Genomic DNA, 18,357 nt, shown 5'->3' on the forward strand with positions numbered 1-18,357 from the left:
CGGGTGGTCACCCCAGTAGATGATGCTTTCGTGGTGTGTTCGGTCAGGGACATGCCATGGAATGCGTGTCGTACGTAGCGCGTTCTCGCCTTTCTCCGAGGGCGACGTCTCTGGCTAGTGCCGGGTGCACGACAGAGGCTCAGGTGATGTGCACAATGCTGGAGATTTTGTATTGTGCTTTGATGAATCGAGGCTGAACTGAAATCAATGAAGAAGCTGTTGTGGCACGAATAGGTAGAGTATGGAAGAGAGAGGACGGAGACAATCAATTGGAGGAGGAGCAAGCTGCCATTGGCCAATGGTTCAGCCACGGCCGGCGCCAAGGTACTGCGGGTGGCAGCCAAGGTTTTGCTTTGGCTGCTGCTGTGTACCGATACGCAGAGGCTAGAGCTGCATGTTTGCCCAATGCACTCAGCCGCCCTTATTTGCGCCGCTGGGAGCTGAAATGGAGGCGCTGAACACGCTGCTCCCGTCTTTGTTCGGAGCAATGGCTGTAGGTGTACTTGCGGTCGCACTCGCGGGTACCCGCGACCCTGGAACCTGTACTTGCAGAGTGCCTGGAGCTAGAGGAGCTTGGAAGGAACCAGCCGCTGGCCTCGCCATTGATCGTTCCTACCTTGAGGGACGCACTGCTCGATCGACGTTAATCCGGCTTCCGACGACTACCTACCTGATAATCGCTTCGTCATTTCCCCTCTGCCACGGTTCTTCTTCCCGCCAGCCACCGTCTGTTCTCTCGCCACGACATCTCGATCGACAGAGCCACAGCAACAGCACTGCAAGGTAGCATTGGACAGCCCAGCATCAGGCTCCTTTATGCACCTCGCGCAGGTCGCACAGGCTAACTTACAGAGCCGTCGCACTCCTCTTGGCTGCTCGACGCAGCCCGGAGGCGCAACAATAACACCGCAGCCAGCCATGATTCTCACCCATTCCGTCTTACTGCTGCTCAACGCATGGAGCGCTGAACTCGTCCAAATCCCTGCCAACGCGGTGCTACCATCACAGGCCTTGGCGCGGTGGGGCCGGAACTGGCAACAAGAAATTGCTTGCTGCTCCTCCGCTCTGCTTCCCCGTGATGGGCCTGAGAGTCCACACAAGAGCCAAGTCGTCTAGGGCCGGGGTCCAAGCGACTTAGCTCGAGCAGGGGCAACAGGCGGAGAGAGACGTCGAGCGGCGGCACCCAAGGCCGAGAAGGGATGCTAGCTGCAGCGCCGTCATGAGCATAGTGCACAAAGTAAGGTAGGGATGACGAGAACAAAGGCATGGCATCGGTGCACATTATTTCCTCTACAGGGCAGGGCGAGGGCGAGGGCGAGGGAACCGGTGGGCATCAGTTCCTTGCCGCTGCCGTCATGAGCTGGGGATACGACTCTGCCTCGGGGTATATATGCTGAGCTCCCGCCGCCCTCGTCAACAAGTCTTGCTCTTCTTCAAGCGAGACCCTCATCGCCAACCGCTGATCCCGAGTACCTTGGTCGCGGCCCGTTCATCATGAAGACGTTGTCAGTGTTTGCTGCCGCCCTTTTGGCGGCCGTAGCTGAGGCCAATGTACGTTCCCTTCTGCCCTGTTGTAACTGCACCCAAGACATTGGCCCTCTCCCCCTTTTGCCTTGAACAACTGCAGCTTTCCCTCCTTGCTGGATCATCGGACGCCTGCAGAATTATCAGCCCCATTGGCTTTCTGTGTCAATGCACTTGCAAGAGCCTGTCGATTCGCGAGTCTCCTGATTCACAGCCCCTATTCCCTAGCGAAGCTCTGCCCTGATCGACTTCCCACTTTCCCTCCATGCAGAAATCGGTACAGTTGAGCCAGGGAAAGCGGTTTGGACACAATTGGCAGGGCAGTCTTGCATTGGGTCGCTTCCGCCAGGTTTACTGCTGCTGTTATATCTTGTCGTGACATCCCGGTGCTTTACTTCCCCTTCTCCCCTCACCTCACAGCCTTCCACGGCGTACCCAGCCATCACCCGTTTTCGCTATGAAGGCATCATTTCTTTTGGCTGCCTCCACGGCGACAATTTTGGATCTTGTGACAGCTGCTGACACTCGTTTGAACGCACAGCCCTACCCGCCTCCTCACTCCAACCAGGCGTACTCGCCTCCTTTCTACCCTTCGCCATGGATGGACCCCAGTGCTCCAGGCTGGGAGCAAGCCTATGCCCAAGCTAAGGAGTTCGTCTCGGGCTTGACTCTCTTGGAGAAGGTCAACCTCACCACCGGTGTTGGGTAAGCTCTTTATATGGATCACGTCTGCAGTCAAGCGTGCTAATCATTCTTGTAGCTGGATGGGTGAGAAGTGCGTTGGAAACGTTGGTACCGTGCCTCGCTTGGGCATGCGAAGTCTTTGCATGCAGGACGGCCCCCTGGGTCTCCGATTCAACACGTACAACAGCGCTTTCAGCGTTGGCTTGACGGCCGCCGCCAGCTGGAGCCGACACCTTTGGGTTGACCGCGGTACCGCTCTGGGCTCCGAGGCAAAGGGCAAGGGTGTCGATGTTCTTCTCGGACCCGTGGCTGGCCCTCTCGGTCGCAACCCCAACGGAGGCCGTAACGTCGAGGGTTTCGGCTCGGATCCCTATCTGGCGGGTTTGGCTCTGGCCGATACCGTGACCGGAATCCAGAACGCGGGCACCATCGCCTGTGCCAAGCACTTCCTCCTCAACGAGCAGGAGCATTTCCGCCAGGTCGGCGAAGCTAACGGCTACGGATACCCCATCACCGAGGCTCTGTCTTCCAACGTTGATGACAAGACGATTCACGAGGTGTACGGCTGGCCCTTCCAGGATGCTGTCAAGGCTGGTGTCGGGTCCATCATGTGCTCGTACAACCAGGTCAACAACTCGTACGCTTGCCAAAACTCCAAGCTCATCAACGGCTTGCTCAAGGAGGAGTACGGTTTCCAAGGCTTTGTCATGAGCGACTGGCAGGCCCAGCACACGGGTGTCGCGTCTGCTGTTGCCGGTCTCGATATGACCATGCCTGGTGACACCGCCTTCAACACCGGCGCATCCTACTTTGGAAGCAACCTGACGCTTGCTGTTCTCAACGGCACCGTCCCCGAGTGGCGCATTGACGACATGGTGATGCGTATCATGGCTCCCTTCTTCAAGGTGGGCAAGACGGTTGACAGCCTCATTGACACCAACTTTGATTCTTGGACCAATGGCGAGTACGGCTACGTTCAGGCCGCCGTCAATGAGAACTGGGAGAAGGTCAACTACGGCGTCGATGTCCGCGCCAACCATGCGAACCACATCCGCGAGGTTGGCGCCAAGGGAACTGTCATCTTCAAGAACAACGGCATCCTGCCCCTTAAGAAGCCCAAGTTCCTGACCGTCATTGGTGAGGATGCTGGCGGCAACCCTGCCGGCCCCAACGGCTGCGGTGACCGCGGCTGTGACGACGGCACTCTTGCCATGGAGTGGGGATCTGGTACTACCAACTTCCCCTACCTCGTCACCCCCGACGCGGCCCTGCAGAGCCAGGCTCTCCAGGACGGCACCCGCTACGAGAGCATCCTGTCCAACTACGCCATCTCGCAGACCCAGGCGCTCGTCAGCCAGCCCGATGCCATTGCCATTGTCTTTGCCAACTCGGATAGCGGCGAGGGCTACATCAACGTCGATGGCAACGAGGGCGACCGCAAGAACCTGACGCTGTGGAAGAACGGCGACGATCTGATCAAGACTGTTGCTGCTGTCAACCCCAAGACGATTGTCGTCATCCACTCGACCGGCCCCGTGATTCTCAAGGACTACGCCAACCACCCCAACATCTCTGCCATTCTGTGGGCCGGTGCTCCTGGCCAGGAGTCTGGCAACTCGCTGGTCGACATTCTGTACGGCAAGCAGAGCCCGGGCCGCACTCCCTTCACCTGGGGCCCGTCGCTGGAGAGCTACGGAGTTAGTGTTATGACCACGCCCAACAACGGCAACGGCGCTCCCCAGGATAACTTCAACGAGGGCGCCTTCATCGACTACCGCTACTTTGACAAGGTGGCTCCCGGCAAGCCTCGCAGCTCGGACAAGGCTCCCACGTACGAGTTTGGCTTCGGACTGTCGTGGTCGACGTTCAAGTTCTCCAACCTCCACATCCAGAAGAACAATGTCGGCCCCATGAGCCCGCCCAACGGCAAGACGATTGCGGCTCCCTCTCTGGGCAGCTTCAGCAAGAACCTTAAGGACTATGGCTTCCCCAAGAACGTTCGCCGCATCAAGGAGTTTATCTACCCCTACCTGAGCACCACTACCTCTGGCAAGGAGGCGTCGGGTGACGCTCACTACGGCCAGACTGCGAAGGAGTTCCTCCCCGCCGGTGCCCTGGACGGCAGCCCTCAGCCTCGCTCTGCGGCCTCTGGCGAACCCGGCGGCAACCGCCAGCTGTACGACATTCTCTACACCGTGACGGCCACCATTACCAACACGGGCTCGGTCATGGACGACGCCGTTCCCCAGCTGTACCTGAGCCACGGCGGTCCCAACGAGCCGCCCAAGGTGCTGCGTGGCTTCGACCGCATCGAGCGCATTGCTCCCGGCCAGAGCGTCACGTTCAAGGCAGACCTGACGCGCCGTGACCTGTCCAACTGGGACACGAAGAAGCAGCAGTGGGTCATTACCGACTACCCCAAGACTGTGTACGTGGGCAGCTCCTCGCGCGACCTGCCGCTGAGCGCCCGCCTGCCATGAGGGAGACAAGATGTGACGCGAATGTTTAGTGTATAGATAAGTATTAGTATTAATCAGATTAATGAAGCTCTTGAAGCATGCGTGCTGGGCCATTTGGACGTGAATGACTGCGTTTTTGCCGATTCTGCTTTGACGCCGACTTGATATAGTAGGCACTACGTAGGTATGTAGCTACAGTATGGAGTACAACGCATACATGAGCAGAAGGGGTGGAATATGCGTAAGCGGATGAACTGATCAAGATTCATTTTCGACCAAGTCGGAAGTGGAATATCGCTCCTTTGTATAGGTCTGTATCCCTTGATCCCGTCTGCTGTGCTGAGCAGCTTGAGTGGATGTCGGATCTCGATTGCTCTTTGACTTGGCCATTGGCTGAGAGCATGGCACGGACAGAAAAGGTTCGATAGCGCAAGTTGAAGCAAATCATACTAGGTACCTGTCAGAGACAATGGATAATAAGCAGCGGATTAGAATGGAATGGACGAATGACGTCTCACCGCTGCTGCATCTGCCAAGATGACGGCGGTTGATGGAATCACAGCTCGCGCAGCTTCTACTTGCTATAAAGAGCATGTTGTGACAAGCCTGGGCGCTTAAAACGGCAGAGGTGGTCCGACGGAGGGACGATATCTTGAGGGAATGGTGTTGTTTGATTGGGTGAAAGGGGTGAGAGGTGGATTTTGATTGGATGAAGGGGGGAGAAGCGCTGTTTGATTGGGAGGGAGAAATGACAGGGGTTTTTTTTCTCTTGGGTGGAAGAAACGCTTGTTTGCTGTGTGTTTTTTTTGGGTTTATTTTCGTGTGACTTGATGCGCGCATGGCTGGATGTGATGGGGAATCCGGGGGGCCTATGGGTTCAGCTGCTGCTGTTCTTTTTCTTCTTCTTTTTCCTTCTTCTTCTTGTCTCTCTTTTGATTTCCGTCTGTGAGATTTTTGAAAGATTCTAAACAGATGCAAAGACGAGATATTAAGTACTTATTGCAACAGGAACACAGCCCTGATTCTGAATTCGCCCTAATAACAAAACAGGCGTTCTCCGTGTTTCGAGCGCCACGGATTTGAGACGCGGACTGTATGACGAGCGTCCCACCTTTGACAGTTACCTGCGACAGGGCGGCTTCAATCAACAAGCAGCAGCAGCAGCAGCAGCGGGATACCATTTTCCCTCTCCTTTTGCGATCAGGATACCTTTTTTGAATCAAGGATACGGGGTTTCAGCTTTGGAGTTCAGCTGACCGAGATCGACTGACCCGTTTGTTACACACTCAGTATGTATTAGCAGCAGCAGCAACTTGGAGAAGCCTTCGGACAGCTTCTTACAAAGATTCCCACCCCCCTTGTCACGGAGCTTTTGCTGGGACTCGTGAAGCTAATGATCCGATCGTGCCTTGATCCAGGTTTTGAATTTGTGTTTTAGCCTGCGCGGGGGGTTTCGTTTTTTCTGTTACTTTAGATTTGAATTCCCCCCCTTCCTTTCTTTCGCGTTTTCTTGCTTCCTTTCTCTTTATTCATTTCTTCTTGGCGGGCACTTCTTTTTTGGTGAGCGTGTGTGAATTCTCGGTTTTCGCTGCTTCTTTCTTTCTTTCTTCTCCTTCTTGGCTTCGAATCAAACTCGCTGGGCGAGTCCTTTTTACAACGATTTCAATTACTTTGGGGGGAATATATACATCGCTTGCGATAAGTCTTCCGGCTGCATCACGACATCCACAAAAAGTCAACTCCATCATCGATAACGCCTCGAAAAAAACCCCGAACCACTACCACAACCCTCACCCACAAGCTTCTATCCCATAGTATATCCAAACAAACACCAGGGAATCATCACAAAAATGGGCAACAACCTCTCCTCCACGTCCGAGCCGGACCTCTCCAAGGTGGTCCTCAGCCCGACGGACCGCCACGCGGACATTATCCTGGGCGTCACCTGGCTGCTCGTCATCTACGCGCTCGTCATGGTCTGGACGACGTGCGCGCTCGTGGACCGCTGGAAGGGTCCGCAGGATAGGATACGCGTGGGAGGCGGGCGGGTCATGATGGCGGCGGTCATGTCGGCGGCGTGGCCTGCCGTGGTGGTGTATCTGGCGATGGCGAGGTCGTGATGTTGTAAAAGGGTATGATTTGTTGGAAGATGAGAGGAGGGGGGGGAGGAGGAAATGGGAAGGGGAAGAAAGAGAGTTGGGGGGGAGGGAAACTGAGAATGAGAGAGAGCACATGGTTTTGTCGGTTGTTGGACTTGGTGGCGAGGGGAGGAAGTTGGCTGGTATTCTGGGAGGTTATTTAAAGGGGGGAGAAACGGAGGAGTGCTGGTATAGGTTTGATACCGTGCCGTTCGCTGGCAGATACATCCTTTTTTTTTTTTACATCTTGTCTCTCTACCTTGTGCTTGTGAACGTCACACAATACAGATTCATCTAATTCCTATATACATCTCTGCAGTCATCCCACCAGCGTGTTCCGGCGGAGCTTGTCCGGCCGCGTGTCCTTGCGCCCAATGATGCTCTCCAGCGTCTGCTCCAACGCTTTCGCATCGTACCGACCCCCCTTGCCCTGCCCGTCCTTTGGCCCATACAGCCTCGTCGTGTCAATCCCCAGCTGCGCAAAGGCCTGCCTATCGACGACGGGACTCGTGGGGCCCTCAATGTAAATCACATGCGTCACATATAGCGCATACTCGGCCCTGCTCGGGCGCGGCAAGCCCCTCGAGTCGGCGCACGCATTCGCAATCGTCGCGACAAAGTCGAGCCCGGAAAAGGGGTCGCTCGACGGGCCCGTCTCGCGATCAATCGTGCCGTTGAGCAGCAGGATCTTGTTGCGGATCAGCGGGCTGGCGACGGCCTCGCCGACGCCCTTGAGCACCAGGCTGGGCACGAGCGACGTGAAGAGCGAGCCGATGCTGTAGACGACGGTGTGCGCGCCGCGCAGGGCGTCGAGCACGCGCGGGTTCGCGGGCAGCCGCATCTCCTGGCCGTACGGGTTGATGTACCAGATGCGGTCGATGCGGCAGGGCAGGTCCTCCTCGTCCTGCTTGGACACGGCAATGGCCGGGCGGCGCAGCGCGGGCAGGCTGCCGGGGAGGTTGGCGTCTTCGACTTCGACTTCTTCATCCTCGTCGTGCTCGTTGTTGTCGTGATCGTCGTCGTCGAGGTCATGGCCCGTCGACAGCGCCGGCGTGTGCGTTCCAGGAGTGGTACCGCTGCTGCGGCCCGGCAGCGGGACGGCGGCCGTCGGGGCGCTGGGGTGCGAGATGTCGTTCTGGCCCGTGATGACGGTGCCGTCGACGAGGCCCGCGGCGATGTGGTGCGCAAAGTTGGTGTTGAGCGCCGGCAGCACGGCGACGCGGTCCGGCACCGCGCAGATGGAGCTCAGCAGGCAGATGGCGGCCTCGAAGCTGCCGGTGAAGAGGCGCGCGCCCGTCAGGAACAGGTTGCCGATGCTGGAGCCCGAGTAGTCGAAGCGGCTGGTCGGCCGCACGCGCTTCACCACCTCGAGGTTGAAGCTGTTGAAGAAGGACCGGACGAGCTCGCGCTTGGGCGAGGGAACGTCGCGCCACAGCGCGTGCGTGCCCTCGAGGATGTCGAACCACTCGGCGCGGGCGGCGTCGTAGGAAGGCGGGAGGCGGTGGTTGAGGAGGTGCTTGATGGCGGCCGTCTCGGGCTTGTTGTCTGCTGGGATGAGGCGGACGAGGCGGGAGCGGACGTCTCCGATGCCTGGTTTTTTGAGAGTTTGGAATGTGTGAGTGATATGAGGGACAAGAGGGATGTGAAAGACAGCAACGTCAAAGAAGAACGCCAACTCACCTGGCCCTCCAAAGACGCGGATAATCTCGCTCGTGCTGCCGCCATTGTCCGAGATGGGAATCACGTAGCTCAGCGTCGCCGCGCTGGCCCGCCGCACGCCCTCAAACACGTCGACGAGGCTGTTGGCCGCGCTGCCGCCCGAGAAGACGACGATGCCCGTCCTGGCCGCCGCCGCCGCCGCCGCCGGTCCGGAGCCGGGGCCGGGGCTCGACGGGATCCGGGACAGCGGCGGCCGCGGCACCGGCAAGGGTCCCACTGCCGGCTGGGGGGGAGGCTGGAGAGAGTCTTGGACCAGGATCTGGGCCATGCTTGGGAAAGGAGCGGGTATATTGATATGAGGCTGCGTGGCGAGGCGGTAGAGATGTCAGCGGGCTGCGGAGATACGATATGGGTGCGTGTGCGGGTTGGTATGAGAAGCTTCAGACGCTGGCTTACAAGATGACAGGAGTGTGATTGTCTCTAGGAAGTTGCTGTTCTGTCTTCTTTTTACATTGATTCCTGGCTCATCCGGCGTCTAGCATCTCTCTTCTTAAGTCACAGAAACTCATGGACAAGTGTCCTGATGAGGCCGCCTCATACGTGTCATTTACTGGTGATGACTTGTTTTAAAAGCAGCAGTAAAAGAGGCTTTTTTACGGATGGTTTGATGAGCAAAGGACTGCACAGCCGCCGACTTGTCTGGGTAGAGACCCAAGTTCAGCGGTTTCTGCCACGTTGAAGCTTTAATGGCTGTGTAGCTATCTCGGGATTATGTGGGCTTACTACCTGTACCCCGGGAGAGGGATGCTCGCTTAATCGCATAGGGAGCCGAATCTCAAGTCAGCACTCTATCTGACAATCTCGACAACTTCATGTTGACAGAGTCTCAATCTGACACCGTCGATGAAACTTTCAACGTAGAAAACATGAAAAACAAAGGACTTCGCATATCAAATCAGCTGCTATCAGCATCAACTCGAGCCACGATGCATATCAAGTACTCGTATGGCTTCATCCCCAGGTGGTGGCGTCGGATCTTGCTCGGAATCGCCTCCAATCCCGCGCCTCGTCTCCTACTAACTGGCAAAATCCCCAATCAGAATCTTTGCCCGAAAGAGCAACCAACTCCTCCTTTGGGAATTTTTCAAGCCAGCCATTGGTAGGACACCAGTTGCACTGTTTCGATCACTTTCTATAGGCCACCAATAGAGCCTGAATGGTCCCTGCCTCAACTCCCGTCAATGGCAAGCGACTCTGCGACATCGTCACTAGAGTCTCTTTCTCGACTGACGTTTTGCCGTATGTACATACTGCACCTCGGGAAGTTCCGCAGCCGTGGGTCCCTCCACAGATTCGATTCAAAAAAGATGCAAAGTCTCCAGCTATGTATGTATCATGAAATCGCACTTTGTCTGGTGTGATTGCGCATCGACCTGTTTCGACGTGGTTTCGGCGGCCTTCGCATGACGTGTGTGACATGTCAAGTCAACCCACCAACAGCCAAAGTGCGTTCATCATGGCGATAGAAGGCGTCTTCGGCTCCAACAGCCGACTTGTGGACCGCATCAACGTGGAGGTGCTCCCTCAAGGTTGCAACTTACAAATCCGATGGCAAAATGGACCTACTTTTTTTGGCGTCAACGACAAGAAAGGTGGAACTGCAGCCTCTCTGCCAGGATGTGCGAGTCAAACGGAAACCAAAGGAAATGCCACGAAGCTGGATGCAGACAAGAACATATATCGGGCCACGACCCCCAGTTTTCCCCCCTGAACAAGTCAACTTGAACCAACTTTATCGCTCTTCTTATTACGCTCAGACATCTCTTTGACTCTCTCTCTTACTCTGAATCTCTTCAAAGATTCGTTCGTTGCTGGTTAACAGACGAAACATTGCACGCTGATACCCCGTTTCAATCCCGAATCCGCATCAACATCTCCCACACTACATCACAACACATCACATCACCATGGGCTCCATCGCAGTACCCCAGACCGTCAAGCAGTGGAACGTGGTTTCTCACAACGGCTTCGATGGCCTCAAGTTCTCCGAGCAGCCTCTGCCTGAGCTTGGCGACAGCCAGGTCTTGGTGAAGCGTGAGTCTTAATGTCAAAGCTATCCGCCATCATCCCATGTTCTAAGTGCTAACACGGACATTGCAGTCGAGGGCGCATCTCTCAACGTGGGTTGACCGGCAGTCTCACGCTCTTATCATATGAGACAAAAAGTCACTAACCAGACCCTGAACAGTACCGCGACCTCATCATCGCCAGGGGCGAATACCCCTTTGGCGTGGCCCCCAACGTCATCCCCGGATCTGATGGTGCTGGCACCGTCGTCTCCGTCGGCAAGCACGTCACCCGCTTCAGGCCCGGCGACAGGGTCATCACGCTCTTCAACCAGGGCCACCTGGGCGGCAGCCTGACCCCCCGGAGCGTCGCCACCGGCACCGGCGGCGTGCTGGACGGCACGTTCCGCAACTACGGCGCCTTCAGCGAGGAGGCCCTGGTGCGCTGCCCGTCCCACCTGACGCCCGTCGAGGCGGCGACGCTCACCTGCGCCGGCCTGACGGCGTGGAACGCCCTCTTCGGCTCGGCCGACCACGTCGTGCGCGCCGGCCACTGGGTGCTGGTCCAGGGCACCGGCGGCGTCAGCATCTTTGCGCTGCAGTTTGCAAAGGCCGTCGGCGCAAAGGTCATTGCCACCACGGGCTCGCCGGACAAGGTGCCGCTGCTCAAGAAGCTCGGCGCCGACCACGTCCTCAACTACAAGGAGGACCCCAGCTGGGGCCAGACGGCCAAGGGCCTGACGGGCGGCCGCGGCGTCGACCACGTCATCCAGGTCGCCGGCGCCAAGGAGATGGAGCAGAGCATCGCCGCGGTCAAGATGGACGGCATCATTGACATCATCGGCTTCGTCGGCGGCACCGCCGACAAGGAGCCCGGCTTCCTGCAGTGCCTGAGCAACCTCTTCACCGCCAGGGGCATCCTCGTCGGCAGCAGGACGCAGATGGAGGAGATGCTCGAGGCGATCGAGGCGCACCCCGAGGCGCTGCGGCCGGTCGTGGACCACAAGGTCTTTAAGCTGGAGGAGCTCAAGGAGGCGTACGAGTACCAGTGGTCGGGCAAGCACTTTGCCAAGGTTTGCGTCAAGATTGAGTAGGTGCGGTCAAGGCTAGAGCAATGAAGAGAGGGGGATGAATGTGGATTGAAGACATGAGTTGAGGCGTTGTCATAACCCCCTTGAGCGAATATGTCGAGCGTGTACGTGGTCGTTGAGTGAACAAACTGCGACTGCCTGGAATCTTAACGAGCATGAAGACTACTTGATTGTAGTTTGAACACATTACTACTTTGCCTTGTAAGAATACGAGAGGTTTTACCTCGTTCAAATCTTGTCGTGAATGAACACTGCATACATATGGAGACATCAGCCATGGTGGATATACACCCTTGAATCACACTCGAACAAGTATTCCCATCACCGTTCACCTCTGAACAAGCACCCATCCAACTCAACGTCATCTGACCATTCGCATGCGCAGCAGTGCATAAGCTGCTTCACACAACATACTATTCGCTTTTCTTTGCTGCTAAGAGTCCAACTAGCCTACACACTGATTCTTCACCGAGAACATCGTGTTGGGGGTGTACAGCATAAGGCAGACACAGACGCAATCATGTCATGATCAGCCAAGCCTTTCATTCATTATCATACACCGTTGCCGGAGTATCGGGTCCTAGACATTCAAAGGCGGTCATGCCATGTTATCATGTGGTTTGCATGAAATACTAGACACAGGTATCTATCGCAAATGGATGCGTATTCTTTTTGCCTCGCTGGCGCTGTTGCTCTTAATTACATAAACTATTACCACCACCACCACCATCACCACCATCATCGTTCGTAATGTATATGCTGCTGTCTGTATACATGTGTAATGCATCATCATAAAAAAGGACCGTGTCATAAAAATCATTGCCTTGCCTCGCCTCGCCATAGATATCATCCATTGAGTGCCCGAGAGTGCTCCCCCCCTTGTCTCCCAAAATGCCGTCATAATGCGTCTACGCGCGTTTGCGTATCGATGCCCGGAATCAGTCCAGTGAACCCTGAAATCCCACCAAAGAACTCCACCATTGTAAGGAATGAATCAAAGCGAAATAAGAATAAAAAGAGAGAAAAAAAAAATGATAGAAAACCCAAACAAGGTTCTCCAATGCCGGCAGACTTGCGGTGAAGCAGACAAAACTGAAGGATGCAACGATGGATCGATGGATCAATGCAAGGAAAAAGGAGGCGAGTATGGAGCCCCGACTTTTTTGATCCTTAGGATTCCTTAGTCCTTGTTAGTCGCACTTCATGCTCCAGGCTTTCCAGCCGTCGGCGCTGTTGAAGCACTGGCCCGTAGCGAGGTTCGTTTCGCCAGCGGTGCACTTGTCGTCGGTATAAGCCGTGACTTTTGTATCACATTGAACGTTAGCCATACATACAAAGAGATTCTGACTCGTGAGATTCCAAAGATAGGTTGTTCTTACAGGTGCAGCCGTTGTTAATGTCCGTCAGGCTCAGCGACAGCGGCTCCGCGCCGTTGAGGCCCTTGCACTCGCCGTTGGCAAAGTCGTCGTCAATGACGGTCCAGACGCCGAGGTTGCCGTCGTGGCAGCCCTCGGCACTGTAGAGGCGGAAGTCGGCGACGTGGGCGTTGCGGGGGATGAAGAGGGCGTTGGTAGAGGTGAGGAGGGCCGAGGCGGCGGCGAGGAGGGTGAGGAATTGCATTTTTTTCGGATTGTTTTGTGAAGAGTTGATAATAATGAAGAGGAGAAGATGAAGAGAGGTTGGCTGAGAGAGTTGAGGTGATAGTCGTTGGATAGTAGTAGTTGTTGTTGTATGTAATAGTGTTTGCTGATGAGTCTGAGCTGTCAGATAGAGCCAAAACTCAAGGGTTCTCAGCTCTCCTCTTTATACTTTCTTCAGACCCCATCAAAAAGCCGATTCATGACGACAAGGCAAGATTCATCCCAAAAAAAGAATGAACACAGCATTAGGGGTACAATTACAAAGAAAATGCACCAACAGCAGGATTCCCCAAAGATAGTGCTGTGGAGGCGCAGAACGAGGCAGGCAAGCAAAGCAAGCAAAGCTGCAGTGTTCCTCCCGGATACGAATCGCCGTCTTGTGTGTCTTGTCTTGCTTTTCTGGTTGCCCTGCGCTTCAACAGCCGCACTGTACGATCCATAGACCAAGGTATTCAAACTTGATAAAGCATTGCTTAACTCCCAAGAAATCAAGATACGGATACTTGCGCCCAAGGGCAGCCACAGTGCGCAGGCAAGACGCCGTTCCCGCGTGATCAACTCCCCAGCTCCGGCCTCCCTTCGTCAGTCATTCTTCTTTTCTGATAGAGTTCGAGTCCAAAAACAGCTCCGCCGATCATCCAGTTCTCCAGCTTTTCCTGTCCAATGATGGATGCTTGCTTCTGAGAAAAAACTCCCCACAGTCAACCAAGAGAACCAGGGTTAAAATTCACGAGGTTGGGCGAAGCGAGCCTCGCTCTCCGTCTCTCTCTTGAATGCTGTGTGTGTGTCTCTCTTCTTACATGCAATGCAGCTCCACTAGAACTGTCGGACCCTCGCCTTTTGCTTCCTTCGCTGCAGTGCCGCAGTCCCTCTTTTTTGGTGTATGTATGTAGTATGTAGAAGAATGGAGTCTTCTGCTGTGCTGTGTGCTGTAGACATGCGTATTCCGGACATCGTCGGTGGCAACTCTGAATACGATCCAGGGGTTGCATTTTCTTTCCACTGGAATCCTGTTGCTCCAGAAGGCGGTGTTTCTGCTTCTATTTTTTTCTATTTTTCTATTTTCTAGATTTCTTTTTTTGGCTTCTCTTTTACGGGTGCTTGATGCGAGGGTCGGACCCCTTCTGATGTCATGCCGTGTGGATCGCGGGTTTGACATCACCGACTTTCGCTCGGTCTGCGTGCGTGTTTGTGTAAGACATGACATGCAAGCCGCTGATCTCCGGGCATCACGGGCCCTTTATTTTTCTTTATGAAGTCTGAGGCATACATAATTCCATCAGCTAGAGTTCATAAAAGTAGGGTTGCTTGTAGTATGTACTGCCAGTATGAATGAGCCATGATGGAGATGCAGAAAGATGCAACACGAAGAAAAACCATCGAAGCATTTGCTTCTTGCATTGTGTCGGCATTCCCGCGCCACCGCAACCTGCCGTGTCACCATCGCCAACCAGCACAGCCCGTCTCATACCTAGCAAGCAATCAGGGTGCCGGGCAACTCGTTGTCTAAGTAGTATGCATGTCGTCCGACACGCACGTACATGACATGATCAAAACAATCACCAAAAGCCATGCTTGTACATACACCGCACAATGGGGGCAGTCGCTCAAGTACATGCCCACATATGTGCACACGTACATACATCCATACATGATGATAAGACGTTGCCGTACAGTAATACATGAAGACAATCCACAGCCCCCGCCATTGCCAAGAGGACACACTGGAGCATTATCGAGGAAACGTGCATGATACGACTCGTACGTTGCCATGGTGAAGCCGACAACGGCCGCATCAACTGTACTCGTACACCCTAGGACAAACAACGGAGAAGGAGACAGTATCGGGTCCGAGAGGGCTTGCGTGGACCGCATGATTAGAGCTCCGGATCTACAGCAAAAGCACACCTCGGTGTGGAAAGGTGTGGAACGGCCAGGTGTAGACGTAGGATGGATTGATACGGCGTAGGCGTGCGTTGGTAGACAGGTTTGTTCGCAGATTCCCACAGAGGCGGGATCGGGCTAACGTGGGCTGACGTCTAAATATAGGCAGTGGCCCCGGAAGCCTTTTAGCTGGGCGTGCAAGACGTCATGGGATGGACTGATGTGGAACTGCTGCTGTTTATTACGTGGTTGAAAGACCACAGGCTTGGTGACTGTTTGGAGAAACTGGCTGATTTTGTGAGGAGAACTTAGGAATATGGTGCTAGTGGTGATGAAGCTTTGGGGTAGCTTGAGGGACTTGACGCCTCGCTTGGTCTCGGCTCGGGGGTAGTTTGTGTTGTTGAATTGAGTTTCGGAGAATTGCTGTGTGTGGCTTAAAGGGAGTTGTTTTATGATAGTTGTATGGATCAAACAAACGTTTGCTATAGCGATCTAAGAGTCAGAAGTGTGAACGAAATGAAACCCCTGAGCGAAGCCCAAAAGACCTCAATTTGACCATATATCGCTTGCTATTTCTACAGGGCTCAGTCGACGGCGATTCGCTACACATGCAGCCAGCGATCGAAAGCCTTCACGATGCTCTGCAGTCGAACAACAGAGGTAGACTTGGTTACTTGCAGTTGGCTGGATGGCAATTGTCAAGGAAACCATTCTCTCCCTGTGTGAGGAATGTTCTTTGTTCCCTTTTCAGAGCATCCTAGACTATTGGCTTGTTCAGAAGGTCGTCTGTAAACTGTCGAGCACGTTCAGGTTCGACCTCCATAACATATAAAGAGTGTTTCTCATGAGGACAAGAGACCAGAATGAACTCAACCAGCAAGTGCTCAACCTTGATGAACAACAGAGCGTTCATCTCATCCTCGTGTCAACTGCAAGTCCCTCGTTGCGTATAAGTCGATGAAGATGTCCAGTTCCTTCAACTCAATCAACTACTCACAAATCCACAACAAACTACCACCTCAAACACTCTCAAACACAACATCCTACCAAGCCCTATTATATCCCTACCAAAATCCTCTCCAGGATGCCTTACACAACTCCTCCCTACCCCGTCTCCCGCAGCCCAAGCCCCTCCCGCCTCCCCTCCAACAACCAACCCCAACGCACCACCTCCTCCATCCCTCCCTACCCCGTCTCCCAAGGCCCCAGCTCAACCCTCCCCTACTCCGACATCTCAGAGCTCGCACTCCCCAGCCCCCTCATCCCCGTCGACCCCCGCCCCTTCCAGAGCATCCAACTAATCGGCCTCAAACGCAGCGCCTACGCCTCCTACGTCCCCCGTTCCGGTCCCAGTTCCCCGCTCTTCTACCCCGAAGACTGCCCCCACGGCCCTCCCTCCCCGACCCACGACTACTTTGGCGACAAGGACTACCCTCCTCGCTCTCTGATCCTCACAGAGTCCCTCATCGAGACGCTTCACACGGCCCTCAGCATCGACATTGTAGACGAGCTCGGCATCGTCGTCATCCTGCCCCCGACCTTTTCTCGGCCGCCGCAGTGGGAGGCTACGCTTTATTCGCAGGATCCGTCGCCAAAGGGAGAATACATCGAGCTGCTTGCGTACGGACCGAATGCTGGTGTGAATCCAAAGTATCTCTCGGACGCGGCGTTGATGATTGAGATCCGGGACGAGGCCAAGCTGGTGGAGAATATTGGGGAGGGATTGACGTTTCGCTCGTTGAGACATATGCTCGAGGCATATTATGAACTTTTGTACGGATCAAGCTGATCTGTTCATTGCATGATGGTCTTTTCATCGCTGTTCGGTTGCGTAATTTCTTGTCAGGTTACTTGAGAGCCATAGATACGTAGATAGCTTCGCAGATTACCGTTTCCCCATGATACTACATGTACCTTACACCCGCAGATTCAATCATAGTATTCCATCTCTTTGATCTCTTGCATCATCCGTCTTCCGAATCCTCCTCTTCTACCATTTACCACCCCCTTTTACCCCCTCGCACGAGTTCCAGCAGCAGCTGTACAAGAGCGTAGATGATCTGCAGCAGAATACAAAGCCCAACGCCCACTCCTGAGAAGAATGCCGGCAGACTTTCCTCCTCCTTGAATGATTGAGATTTGTCTTGTATTACTGGACTAGCAATCTCGGCCTTCACCTCCGATTTTCGATCCACTAGAACAGGTGTAGTCTCATTGACGGCAACGTCTTGAACAGGCTCATCCTTCACACTCGGAGCGGTGCTTGTGGGAGAAACAGCCGAAGATTCCACGGAAGACACGATGCTCTCTACCAGTTCCTGTCTCACTGTATTCCGAGGAGAAGAAGGCGGAGGCGAAGGCGAAGGCGTAGGCGTAGCGTACACCGCAACGGGCAGAATGTGAGTAAGCCGGAAGCTATCAAGGACGGCTCGATCATGTTCCCAGCAGAAATTGTAGGACGGAGCGTCGACTCGGTTGTCGCAATTTTGGATATGGCATTTGTCTACAGTAAAACCCTAAGTAAGAGAGGTGAAGGGAGGGGGGATATGGTGGACTTGAAAGGGTGCATACGTCGGAGGCAGAGTCGCCTGGAGGAGGATCGATCGATGCGTGACTTGCAGCCTTCAACGACACACGTCGAATCTATACATTGTCAGCTAATCTGTAATTTGTAAGAAGTGCTTAGACTGAATAACACACGTTCATGGCAAAAGGCATCCGAAGACCTCTTTTCCGCACAGCACAGGCCCAAGCTGGGGCTCAGCGAGCAACAATCTGCAATAGCGTCAGATGATGAATATTTATTCCAAGATGAATAGAAAGAAAAGGAGTGAATTACGCCTGTGGCAGAACTTTGAGTTCTTTGTCTCGCCATCATGATACTTGGATATTCGCTCTCGATGGCAATCAGGGGCGTTACACGTCTTTTTCGGTCTAGAGCTGTGACGGCTGGAGCGACTTGACCGGTGGCTGAAGAGTTGATTGCGGGCCATGGTGAGGCTCTCAACGTTTGGGCGAACGAAGTGATTGAAGCAGACGATGGGAGTATCTCAATTGTAGTCTAGGGTTGGAATCGACGAGCTTTGAGAGGAATGAAGGGGTATGGAGCTGATTGTCATTGCAATGAAAATAGATGAGATGCCATGGGGCAAGATATACATGTCCGTAGACTCAGCGCGAAACTGCGTTTCTTCTCGAGTTGACCTTTGCAA

The 18,357-nt window shown here is 54.5% G+C and overlaps 7 protein-coding genes across 7 annotated transcripts; 4 read left to right on the forward strand and 3 right to left on the reverse strand.

Annotated features, from left to right (window-relative positions):
- The first annotated feature begins 1,461 nt into the window (after positions 1–1,461).
- On the forward strand, positions 1,462–4,768 carry cel3b (glycoside hydrolase family 3). Its single transcript, XM_006965219.1, has 3 exons — positions 1,462–1,551; positions 2,066–2,229; positions 2,285–4,768. Exons 1-3 carry the CDS (start codon positions 1,495–1,497, stop codon positions 4,686–4,688), a joined length of 2,625 nt encoding a protein of 874 aa, XP_006965281.1. The 5' UTR covers positions 1,462–1,494; the 3' UTR covers positions 4,689–4,768.
- A 1,749-nt stretch (positions 4,769–6,517) lies between these two features.
- TRIREDRAFT_61939 (uncharacterized protein) lies at positions 6,518–6,787 on the forward strand (the record flags this gene model as incomplete). The annotated part of the gene is made up of 1 exon (XM_006965220.1): positions 6,518–6,787. The coding sequence occupies one exon, from the start codon at positions 6,518–6,520 to the stop codon at positions 6,785–6,787; it is 270 nt and encodes an 89-aa protein (XP_006965282.1).
- Positions 6,788–7,124: 337 nt separating this feature from the next.
- On the reverse strand, positions 7,125–8,792 carry TRIREDRAFT_77780 (uncharacterized protein; the record flags this gene model as incomplete). The annotated part of the gene is made up of 2 exons (XM_006965363.1): positions 7,125–8,395; positions 8,486–8,792. The coding sequence occupies 2 exons, from the start codon at positions 8,790–8,792 to the stop codon at positions 7,125–7,127; spliced, it is 1,578 nt and encodes a 525-aa protein (XP_006965425.1).
- A 1,503-nt stretch (positions 8,793–10,295) lies between these two features.
- TRIREDRAFT_22271 (uncharacterized protein) lies at positions 10,296–11,624 on the forward strand (the record flags this gene model as incomplete). Its single annotated transcript, XM_006965162.1, has 3 exons — positions 10,296–10,558; positions 10,625–10,644; positions 10,713–11,624. Exons 1-3 carry the CDS (start codon positions 10,432–10,434, stop codon positions 11,622–11,624), a joined length of 1,059 nt encoding a protein of 352 aa, XP_006965224.1. The 5' UTR covers positions 10,296–10,431.
- A 1,064-nt stretch (positions 11,625–12,688) lies between these two features.
- TRIREDRAFT_121739 (uncharacterized protein) lies at positions 12,689–13,334 on the reverse strand. Its single transcript, XM_006965364.1, has 2 exons — positions 13,001–13,334; positions 12,689–12,921 (listed from the first exon to the last, which is right to left on the reverse strand). Exons 1-2 carry the CDS (start codon positions 13,239–13,241, stop codon positions 12,812–12,814), a joined length of 351 nt encoding a protein of 116 aa, XP_006965426.1. The 5' UTR covers positions 13,242–13,334; the 3' UTR covers positions 12,689–12,811.
- A 2,895-nt stretch (positions 13,335–16,229) lies between these two features.
- Positions 16,230–16,934, forward strand: TRIREDRAFT_107217 (uncharacterized protein; the record flags this gene model as incomplete). Its single annotated transcript, XM_006965221.1, has 1 exon — positions 16,230–16,934. The coding sequence occupies one exon, from the start codon at positions 16,230–16,232 to the stop codon at positions 16,932–16,934; it is 705 nt and encodes a 234-aa protein (XP_006965283.1).
- A 208-nt stretch (positions 16,935–17,142) lies between these two features.
- TRIREDRAFT_107218 (uncharacterized protein) lies at positions 17,143–18,138 on the reverse strand (the record flags this gene model as incomplete). Its single annotated transcript, XM_006965365.1, has 4 exons — positions 17,143–17,648; positions 17,717–17,788; positions 17,846–17,920; positions 17,985–18,138. 4 exons carry the CDS (start codon positions 18,136–18,138, stop codon positions 17,143–17,145), a joined length of 807 nt encoding a protein of 268 aa, XP_006965427.1.
- Between the last annotated feature and the right edge of the window lie 219 nt (positions 18,139–18,357).

This window comes from Trichoderma reesei (assembly GCF_000167675.1).
Source record: "Trichoderma reesei QM6a unplaced genomic scaffold TRIREscaffold_9, whole genome shotgun sequence".
In the NCBI taxonomy this organism is placed as follows: Eukaryota; Fungi; Ascomycota; class Sordariomycetes; order Hypocreales; family Hypocreaceae; genus Trichoderma; species Trichoderma reesei.

Coding starts and splice junctions, on each gene's coding strand:
- cel3b (XM_006965219.1), top strand. CDS start 1,495: ATGAAGACGTTGTCAGTGTTTGCTGCCGCCCTTTTGGCGGCCGTAGCT. Junction 1,552..2,065: donor CGGCCGTAGCTGAGGCCAAT/GTACGTTCCCTT, acceptor TTGAACGCACAG/CCCTACCCGCCTCCTCACTC. Junction 2,230..2,284: donor AACCTCACCACCGGTGTTGG/GTAAGCTCTTTA, acceptor TCATTCTTGTAG/CTGGATGGGTGAGAAGTGCG.
- TRIREDRAFT_121739 (XM_006965364.1), bottom strand. CDS start 13,241: ATGCAATTCCTCACCCTCCTCGCCGCCGCCTCGGCCCTCCTCACCTCT. Junction 12,922..13,000: donor CATTAACAACGGCTGCACCT/GTAAGAACAACC, acceptor GTGATACAAAAG/TCACGGCTTATACCGACGAC.